General features: G+C 34.2%; 2 protein-coding genes across 2 annotated transcripts; both read right to left on the bottom strand.

Annotated features, from left to right (window-relative positions):
- Nucleotides 1–493: 493 nt before the first annotated feature.
- Nucleotides 494–3,022, bottom strand: LOC120218848. The gene is made up of 2 exons (XM_039215750.1): nucleotides 2,480–3,022; nucleotides 494–658 (listed from the first exon to the last, which is right to left on the bottom strand). Exon 1 carries the CDS (start codon nucleotides 2,956–2,958, stop codon nucleotides 2,506–2,508), a length of 453 nt encoding a protein of 150 aa, XP_039071681.1. The 5' UTR covers nucleotides 2,959–3,022; the 3' UTR covers nucleotides 494–658; nucleotides 2,480–2,505.
- A 1,121-nt stretch (nucleotides 3,023–4,143) lies between these two features.
- LOC120218924 lies at nucleotides 4,144–5,351 on the bottom strand. Its single transcript, XM_039215809.1, has 4 exons — nucleotides 5,261–5,351; nucleotides 4,837–5,084; nucleotides 4,641–4,716; nucleotides 4,144–4,541 (listed from the first exon to the last, which is right to left on the bottom strand). Exons 1-4 carry the CDS (start codon nucleotides 5,349–5,351, stop codon nucleotides 4,411–4,413), a joined length of 546 nt encoding a protein of 181 aa, XP_039071740.1. The 3' UTR covers nucleotides 4,144–4,410.
- Between the last annotated feature and the right edge of the window lie 5,770 nt (nucleotides 5,352–11,121).

The raw sequence follows: 11,121 nt of genomic DNA, 5'->3' as shown, positions 1-11,121 counted from the left end.
AGCTCAGATGCATGTAATACTACTGTATCTCGATGGACATCAAGTTCCTGCTTTTACACACCAAAGCTCAAAACTCAAACAATGTCTTTTATCTAGAATAAAACTCAAAACTGAAACACTAAAGTTGAGCTTCTTACAACTTCAATTCAACTCGACTTGATTACCTGCCTGAACACCACCCTAAAATTTTGTTGAAACCGGGTCTTCCCAAAACACCACTCACAAGATTCTAACCCACGTTTCCCATATGCCAACCCATTCCATTTGACACATTCCAATCTTATCTATATCTATCAATTATTGGCATGCATTTATTGCTCTTGCAACTTGTTGATAAGACATGAAAATTAAACAAGGTAACTCACAATTCAAAAGGTAACATAACTTTAACTTATCAGTTTCAGGTTTTGCATACAGAGCTTTAGGAACATCCACAACACCTTAAATGATAGGGGTCTGCACTAGTGCAGAAATCTAGTGCAGAAATCCGTGGTAACATAAATATGCAGGGGAAGATAACGTTTGCCCTATATTTTAGTCTTAGATGAGACAAACATCTTAAGATACAGAGTATTCATTTCGTCTTAGATGAGACAAACATCTTACTATCACAGAGAACATACGTAATAACCTAATCCATGCAGCAAACCGAGAAGCCCTGTGAAAGAAAATCAGAAAACTAGTGTGTTATGAAAACCTGACAGGTAAACTAAAACTTGTAAAATATGCACAGTATTGCATTCCAAGATAAATAATTATCACACCATCAGTCCTAATAAATCATTCTGGTAAAAAATGTGTTCGATGATATCTTGTGCACATTGATAGCATGATCTCTTATCATTGCTACAAGATTTATTTATTGTAGTGTTCATATCATGGTAATATCTTATAGGATATTGCTTATATTAGAGGTGAAATCATATAGTTCAAATGAAATGAACAGATTATTTTATCCTCGTCGCTCCAAAAAAAAATTCTAACTTTTCGATACTAGCATCTTTGAAGACAAAGCTTAATCAAGTGGAGTGCAAACAAAGTCAGCCAACATGATACACTAGCCGCATGAAAATTGAATTTTGAACCTGCCTAAATACATCAGAAATAGCTCCTTTCATGAGAACATATAACATACTTTGGGGATGTTCCTTATGAAGGTTTAGATAAATAAGTAATAACAACCCTAAACTCCAGATAAGCTTATTCAACGAGATATAAATTTGTATTTACATTTATAAAATTAATGGCCTGAATAAGTTAAAATCTAAAAGTGTTACTTCGTTAGTAAAACTTACCAAAGTCGGGCTACAACCTATATTGCTCTACTCCAGTTATCTTAAGGTATACGATCCTAAACTCATATACCATGCATATCAAGAGCTGGAAATGAACATACTCATATCCGAGGCTTACACCCAAATCTGAGTAAGATAGGTTATAAACCCATAGCACGCTTTTCAGCTTACTTAGTTATGCACATTAAGATAATCAAATTTAAAAAAAAAGTCATGAGAAAGTGCCATTGCAGTAAGAGACAAACTCATCAGCAGACATATAACAACATAATCCCAGACAGAAGAATTAAAATAATCAGCACATTACCTAAAAGTAGGAATGTTCATGGACGGTTAACTGTACCATTTAGAATAAACGGTCGGTTAACCGTTATAACAGTTACGAAATTTTTCTAACCGAAACGGTTAACTGCTAACGGTTAACTGTTATTAACGATTTGGTTATAGGTTAATCTATTACAATTATTTTTCAAAAATAACACAACATGAACATTTTAAAGTTTCATAATTCATACTACAAAAAAGTGTAGCACTTAACACATACTTCCACCGCTGTAAGTAGGTACATCTCCCAAAAAGTGTAGCACTTAAAACATACTTACAATGGTGTAATTATGTACATCTCCTAATATAATTATAAATTTAATTTATTAACGGTTAACCATTTATCAAAATTTGTAACGGTAACCTTAATTGTTAATCTTCATTTTCAGCAGTTCGGTTAACCGAAACTGTTTAAAGTTGATGGTTCAATTAATTAACCTGCTAAATGTAACAGTTATATCGGTTACGACACGCCTAAAAGCACACAACTCTAGATGTGTAATAATATATTATAGCAATGTACAATAGCTTTAGTTTATGTTAAACAAAGCTTCATAAAACTAAACAAAACTCTACATACCATACACTACAAATATCCAACGTCAAGCAAGTAAAATCTCATATTAGACAATCAAACCAATGATTTATTCTCAATCATGGCTAATCCATTTAGATTGGCAGAGAACTTATAACTCATCCTAAAAAAGTATAGGAAAAGATAGTCATATATCGTTTTCAAAGACTATTATTAAAAAAAAGAATATAGCACTGAAAAAATAACCAATTAGCATCTGAATATTCGTTTCGAAGTTTTCCAACTAAACAATTTAAGAGAAAGTTTCAAATTAAAAAAGTCGAACCTTAATTTTTACTTTGGTTTTAGCTTTTAAGAAGACGAGTGACGGCCTTCACAGAAAGGGCTTTCATCAAAGTTCTTAGCTGGATATTTAGCCGTAACCATCCCGACTTCAAAGACCAAATTATCCCCACTGGATCGAATGCCGGTAATGGACCACCACTTGAACAAAGCCCTGACCCGGATCCCATCCAACTCCGCTATCTTTCCGTTTTCAATTTTCCCCGTTATCCTCTTGGAGTAAGCAGCCAGGTAGTTGTCTGGCGGGAGCGTGATCTTACACGTGCCGCCTAGATCAACGGCGAAGTGACCGGAAGTTTGGTTAAGAGTGTACTTCTTGACAGAGGCCGGAAGAAGACCGACCGGAAAACCAAAGTTTATAAGCTCGGCCTGGTGGAGTGGGGGTTTGAGATTGGGGTTTGGGGTTTGGGAGGAGAAGGGTAAGATTAGAAGGAGAAACGAAAGGAGAAAGATAGACTTCATCGTTATTTTTCCTTTAATTTTATGTCGATGAGAATTGTGTTTCCTTTTGCCCTGGTTTTTTGTATAGCTTTGCTTTTTATTTTCAATCTATACCGAACGTATTTAATGAATGTTCAGGAAGTCTGTTGTTGAGAGGAGGAAGGAAGCGGGGAAGAGTTGGGTGCCGTGTTGTCGTGGTAAAGCTGCGGTTGAGTGAAACGGTACCGTACTGGTCTTCAATCTAGCCCATACTAGTTTCATGCTTCTTGAGGCCCATAGCTCGCTAGTGTTATATATATCGTATTTATTTTTTAATTACGTGTCGGATTATATAATTAGCAGTTAACTCTGTAAGATGAGTCCTTGGGGAGGTTTGATCTTTTCTTTTTCTGGGTTTGGTGCAGAGGGAAGTGGATTCCTCTTTCTCACCGAAACCTCCTTTTGGAAGTACAAGGTACAAACAGAAGTTTCCTGCTTTGTCATTTACGTTATTGCCACTATGCTCCTTTTAAGTTATAAGAATGTCTCAGTTTCTTTTATAGTAGTAGTACCAGCAAAGTAAAATTAAAGATTTATTTTTTAAAATAAAATCCTTTCAATAATTTTTTTTACTAATAATTAAAAAAAAAATCATGGCCGTAGTTCATTTCTTCAAATTTGAGTGAAAAAGGACTTGGAGATCTTAATTGATAGTTGTCTAAATTTGGATTTTTTCACTCTTTTATTAAAGAGGAAGAGTGTCTTACGTATCTTATGTCTTTGATATCGCATAACAAAGTGGATTTTTAGATGGCATGTATAAGATCTATAACATAAAATTTATTATGTCAATTTGATATCACACGTCCTCTTCGACCAAAGAGGATGATTAAACAAATTAAATCGTCTTGTCTAAGTAGAAGTGGATTTTTAGATATGTATAAGGTTGTTTTCTAATTTTACATGCACGAGTACCACAAGTTTGGGATCAAATTAGAAATGGGTCCAACTCAGTTTTTGAGCTGATCAGACTCCAACAATCACATGCCATGCCTTGCTAATATCAAAGACAGCCTCAAATTCCAAAACAGTGTTTTTAGGTGTTAATTACCAATCACACTGTCCCATTTCTCTTAATGCAAAATACCCACTTTTATATCTTCATATCTGGCTATTCCAACAGTGAAACGCAAAATCAAAAGTACACAGAATACAACTATGGAAACATGGTGACAATTACAAACATTGATTGAATATAGGACACAAACACACTCATACATATTTGGAACATCAAATTTTTATATTTATATCCATGTCCAGATACGTATCGGGTTCAAATATCAAACATGGATACCGGATAAGGAATGGCCTATGGTTCTTCCTTTTGCTCTCCTCTACACAGGCCAGGCCAACAAAAACTTTGGCATATGTATCAAATATATATGGTACTATATGTTATATAAATCCTTTCTACATTTACAAGTTGTTCTTCCATCAAGAAGGATCAGAAGTCCAAAGCTCTGCACTTTTAACCTTTGAGACACTCTCCAGCACTTCAAAAGGGATTACATCACCAATAACAACTACCCTTTTGTTTTCCAGGTCTACTTTATATGAGCTCACTCCTGTATTTAATGGGACGTCATGGAATTATAATACAGTGACAATAATGATAAAATCAAAACAAAACCAAAAGGAATCTAAACAGGTCTTCCATTGCTTACCATCCATCTTTGAAACGTGTTTCTCAACTTTTCTTGCACATCCATGGCAATGCATGGAAACCCTCAGTACCACCATCTGCAAGCTCAAATCAATGAATGAAAAGTTACTCAACTGAAAATTCCTTAAGCTTTCATTTGACATTTGTTTCTCTTTCAGAGGATAAAGCAAACACTTGGAGATGTAAAATAATATTACCTTAGGCTTAAGTTGAAAGACCAAGGTCTGATTGCCAGACACAACATCTTTCAATCTCAGCAACTGGGTTTTTTCAGATGATACCAAAGATTTTTTCTCAAACTCATCATCCAAGGTGTTCATGCAGAAACAAGTACAAGAGCCTGAAGACAGATATAAACAATCTAGCATCTTGCCAATACCGAGTTTCCCAATTGCTCCCAGATGTTCAAACACGACGAAGACAAATGTAATCTCCTTGACCCTCACTTAGGAAACTGAAACATGGCTACATAACCAATTGTCCATCTTATAGGAAGAAAATCAATCAAAAGAAATCATGTTTACAAACCCCAACGCTATAATCATATATATGTGTGCAGGGAGACAGAGAAGGAAAACTAGAGGCCAAATTTTCTCGGGAAAAGCAAAAGCTAAACAGAACCTAATGAAGCTATTGAAGAAGAAATGAACTCTCCAAGCAAGCAGCGTTTTTCATGTGGTGAGGTATTAATAAAGACAGCACGAATACACATGAACAATTTACACACTATAAAGCTTGAATGGGATTGAGAGATGAAAGAAGGCAAGCGTTCATGTGAGATTTGCAGTTGGTTTAGAAAGTGAGAGTTGCTTCACTCTTTCATTTGAACTAATGTTTTTGATCTTGAAAGAAGCAAAATAATATTCACATGATATAAAAAAAATATAAAACATGGGTCATGGTCACCAGCGCAAGAAACTGCTGAACAAACCTAAACCAGGCATGGCATGTGATGTTAGCTAAGAAATAATCAGAAGAAATTTTTATACCCAAAGATTGGATAAGATTCTTTAGTAGTGTACATTACCTTAAGCATGCATGGTTAAGCAAAACAATCTTTGATTATCTAACTATTGAAGAATATGGTCTATATCTAATCAAGCTTATATGTAAGTAGAGGTTAAGGGTATGTTTGATTTGATTAAACTAGTTCAATTAAAGGGAGATGGGATGGGATGGATGTAATAACTCAAAGAAAACAGTGAGTGAGTTGAAGTTGTTGGCAAAATTGTCCTCATCGCCATTCCTTTCGATATCAATATAGAGAAGATGGGGACAGGCGGCACCGAATTATTGCTGCTGCCCCTGAGCTCAGAAAAGATTATAAATTATTGGATGATTGAATATTTGAATATAATATTAGGTAGTAGTCTACATCATATATCGTTTATTTTCTACAATATTAATGGGACTATTCTCTAACAGGTTGGTCCACATGATGATGGGTCCTTTTAGTGGGAGGAAATGAACGAATTATTGAAAAGAAAAATTTAGAGTGGTGAAGTCGTGTACGCATAACGCATGTGTGTTGGTCTCACCTGACCTTTGGGCATGCAATAAACCAAATTTTCATTTGGAGGCAAATATAAAGTAATATTAATTTTAATGTGGGATGAAGGTGGCATTACGTAATATAATGTTTGTTTAAGAAGCATGGGCTCATCCAAAGCAACATTTCACTCCCTTCAAAAACAAAGAGAATAACATTGATCATGCAGAACCTTGAAATAATTAATAAGCTTACCTAATTCCATGTGATTAAATAGTTAAAATTTTGGGGGTGCCCATTCGCTACAACTGTCCATCTGCAATCGTAATTATATTCTGGAGACGGTCATGCATGTTCTTAAAAATTAAACAACCAAATAATATTATTATAATCTTTGATTGACACTTCACAGTTCACACTTCCATAATAAGAAACATTATCCAACTTCAATATTTATAAGTTATCAAGATTCGAAGTTATGCGTCAATGCTCCATCGTTTCACATTCAATAGCTTAAAAACTCAGTTAACAAATGGCAATAGGACCTCCGGTAGACAGTGGCAGCAGAAATCAAGCAACCTAATTCTATAAAGAAAAAATTATCACATGGTTGACATTCTTGGTTTTCTTATTAACACTGTCCACTTGCTAGATTCGCTGCAACCCGTAACTTCACGTAAGGACTAAGGGCACACATTCTTAACATCCTTTGTTGATTACTTACGTGTATGCTTAATATGGCTCATCTATTAAGTAATGATATTTGCCACAAAATAATGAGATTTGATGCCTCTTAGTAAAATGGTGAAGATGGAGTGAAACCCAACTTTTTAAAATATCGAATTAAAATTAAAGACACTAAATTTATAATTTACAAATAGTATAGGGACTGATAAAACAGTTTGTCGTAACCGGTTTTCGTCCGGGCACGAAATATTTATTTTGGCGGGGAAATTGATGTGAATAAATAATTTTGAAAATAATTTGAGAGTCGTCATCGGCCTTTTGGGTCAGGTAGGTCGAATACCTAAAAATTATCTTTTAAAAAAAAGTTTTTAAGAAAACATTATTTAAAAGATGCACTGATCTGCGTTTTATAACCAAAAATTCGTTCTTTTTAATAATAAAAAGGGATTCGTGGTCGGTTACGTTTAGGGAAGGATTAGCACCCCTACAACGCCCAAAATTGGTACTTTTTAATTATAAATTGTCTCTATTATTAAAATTTAAAAATTCAAAAATATATTTAATTTATAATCCTATTATTTCAAAATTATATAAAAAATATTTATTTAAAAATATCCGAAAAGAACTTCTAGGTGCCTTAAGACAGCTCTTTTCTTTGATATTGATAAATATTAATTTAAATAGTATTGCTTACTTTTTAATTTTAAAATATCATAATAGGACATCTAGTTGTATTAAGACTGTCCTTTTCTTCGATATTAAAAATAAATATTTAAAAAAATACTATTTATTATATGTATATTTATGAATATATAAAAAATGTTTAACAATATAATAAAATAAAAATATTACTAAAACAATATATTTAAAAACAATAAAATAAATGAAGACATATAAAATGAATAACTAAATTATAAAAATAAAACTAATTACTAATTACTAATTAATTGAAATTATAGGGTTTAAATATTTTATTTTCTAATTTAATAATTTAGTGACCAAAAGGAAATTATTTAAAATCCAAATTTTATAATAGAATAAATTAAAAATATGAACTAGGGATTAAAAAATTATTTATTAAAATTAAGGGATTAAATCTGTAATTTATCCTAAATATATTATTTTAATATGAAGGACTAAAATAAAAGAAATTAAAATTTGAAAACTGAATTAAAAATATTATAAATTCAATTTAGTGACTAAAATGTAAAATTTACAAATACAAGGGACTGCGGACAGGGTTTAATTATTTCAAAATTACGCGTATAGTCCTTCCCGAAACGACGTCGTTCGGGAAGGACTATAAAAGTCCAAATCGGCTGGCCCGAAGGGCCAGCCATTTCATTTCTTTTCTTCCTTCTCTCTCTCTTCTCTGAGAGAGAGAAATTTCTCTCGCTTCTCTCTAACACAGAGAGAAGCCCAGCCGGCCGGCAGCCGTTAGCCGGCGTTCATCCGCCGTCAACCACCGCCGCCGGCCACCGTCTTCGGTGGCCGGAAAAAATTTTTCTTTTATCTAAACGTAGATCGGACCGTCCTAATGACGATTCCGATGTTTTTTTCCGTTAAACGGCTCCCAATCGGAGCAAATCTAAAATAATACCTTCGGCTTTTCGAAGGTTTTGGTGAGATCCGGCGACGGTTGTGGTTCTCCGTTGACAGGGTAAGCTTCTTTCCTCTCTTTTCCTTTTTTTTTCCTTTTGTTGATGTTGACTGAGATCGTTGGTATAGTTTTTTTTCCTTTCTCTGTTTTTTTTTCTGTCTCTGTCTCTGGTTTTTTTGTCTCCGGTTTCTGTCTCCTTTTTTTTTTCTTCGCAGGTGGGGTGGTGGCTTTTATAGCCACCACCATTGTATCCGTCGGACCGGTCCGAAGAAGGGCTCTCGGTGAGTCACCGGACTACCAGTGGTGACTCACCGAGTAGCCATGGCGTGGACGGCTGCCATTTTATCTTCTGGAGTCTTCGGTTGGGACGTGGCAGCGGCGGAGGCGGCGAGAAGACTGTCGGCAGCCGCGTGGAAGCTGGGGCGGCGCCGCGTGGCCCTAGGGTATCAAACCCTAGGGTTCCTCTCTGGAGCCATCTGGACCGTTGGATCTTGCCAGATCCAACGGCTATGAGCTGAGGCGGCTGATTAGATTAGGGTTAGGAAACCCTAACTGGAAACCCAAATATTTAGGGTTTCTGGTTAGATCTGGACCGGTTCTGGTTGGTTTGTAACTGGGCCGGTCCAAATGTAATGGGTCTGTAATTATTATTATGTATTTAATATATTTAATATAAATTAATAATAAATAATAATAATATGGATAATAATAATTAATAATAATAATGATAATAATATTAATAATAATAAGGATAATAATAATATAATAATAATATGGATAAAAAATTTAGTATCTTCAGCTGCCCCTCTTTGCTCATTCTTGTGTTAACAAGAATAGGGCAAAGATGAAAAGATAATAAAATTTTTTATCCATTTGACTTTACTTTGATCATTATGGAGATATTGAATAAATTCTTCTTTTTCTCCAAATAAATTCTTCTTATTATGAACTTTCTGCTGGGGATGATGATGACCTTCTTTTTGTGATAGAGTCATTCAAAAGGTTGAATAAGCTCTTGATGAGTTCTTCTCATTATGAACTTTCTCTTCCTTCTTCAGATGAGTTCTTCTCATTATGAACTTTACCTGGCAATGTTGATCCATCAAATGATGAATTCAAGCAAAAGGTTGAACAAATTCTTCTCATTATGAACTTCTTCTTCCTTCTTCAGATGAGTTCTTCTCATTATGAACCTTCTCTGGCAAAAATAATCCATCAAGTGATGAATTCAAACAAAAGGTTGAACAAATTCTTCTCATTATGAACTTCTTCTTCCTTCTTCAGATGAGTTCTTCTCATTATGAACCTTCTCTGGCAAAAATAATCCATCAAATGATGAATTTAAACAAAAAGTTGAACAAGTTCTTCTCATTATGAACTTCTTCTTCCTTCTTCAGATGAGTTCTTCTCATTATGAACTTTCTCTGGCAATGTTGATCCATCAAATGATGAATTCAAACAAAAAGTTGAACAAGTTCTTCTCATTATGAACTTCTTCTTCCTTCTTCAGATGAGTTCTTCTCATTATGAACTTTCTCTGGCAATGTTGATTCATCAAATGATGAATTCAAACAAAAAGTTGAACAAGTTCTTCTCATTATGAACTTTCTCTTCCTTCTTCAGATGAGTTCTTCTCATTATGAACTTTCTCTGGCAACGTATGATCCATCAAGTGGATTTGAAATCTTTGCTAAAATCTTTGAAATTTCTGTTAAAAATTCAACAAGAATAAAAATGAATGAAAATGCATCTATTTTTGCAAATGCCTAAATATGATGCATGAATATTAAGTTGTTTGATTTCAGACTGGTAAATTGAGTATTTCTTCAATTATAAAAACCCAATATATTTGTCTTCTTCAAATCAAAGAATCTATCATCTTTGACAAATGTAGATGTAGATATAATGTCACAAAACCTCTTGAGAATAAAACTCAATAGTATAAACTCTTGAAAAGCTTGTATTCAGGCAACATGTTGATTCTGATAACAACTCATCTGATTATGAAGTGACCTTTCAAGATGATTTCACAGATATCGATAGTTCTTTTAATACCGAGAAATCTTGAATTCTGAGGAGAATAAACTGTTATACTTGACAAAAATGGGATTCTCATGGGCTGAAACTTCAATAGCCCTGAAGAAATGTGGTCCAGATTCATCAATTGCAGAATTGGCAAATTTCATATGTGCTGCTCAAATGACTAAGGCTGCTGATGCATTTCTTCTGGTAAAAAATAGGAAGTCATTATGCAATGATCCCAATTACAAGCAAATGCAAAACTTGGGCTATGATTTGTGGAAAAGGAAGAAGCAGAGGAAGCTTGAAAGAAGCTTCTTAATGAAGATGATCATGCAGTTCATCTTTCTATTCCAATGATCGGTTCTGGGGTTCCTACCGAATCAGATCAGATAACTCAAAGAACACTTCCAGAAGATGCTATTGAGTCTCCTTATTTCTACTATGAGCAAATTCATCTTCCAAATTCAATGATTGGTTTTGTCCAACCAGATTAGATAACTCAAAGAACACTTCCAGAAGATGTTATTGGTAAATTCATCTTCCATTTAATGTTTGGAATGGGATATCACAGTACTTAGTCGATGTAAAGCCAGAATTTGTAGATTCGAAGCATTTCCATGCTGCTACACTAAAAAAGGCTATATTCATAATCTGCCAACAGAGTTTCTCTTATTCTGCTTCTTT

The sequence above is a fragment of the Hibiscus syriacus genome, unplaced genomic scaffold (assembly GCF_006381635.1).
Source record: "Hibiscus syriacus cultivar Baekdansim isolate YM2019G1 unplaced genomic scaffold, ASM638163v2 tig00110201_pilon, whole genome shotgun sequence".
Lineage (NCBI taxonomy): Eukaryota > Viridiplantae > Streptophyta > Magnoliopsida > Malvales > Malvaceae > Hibiscus > Hibiscus syriacus.
This window is presented reverse-complemented; position numbering and strand designations above follow the sequence as displayed.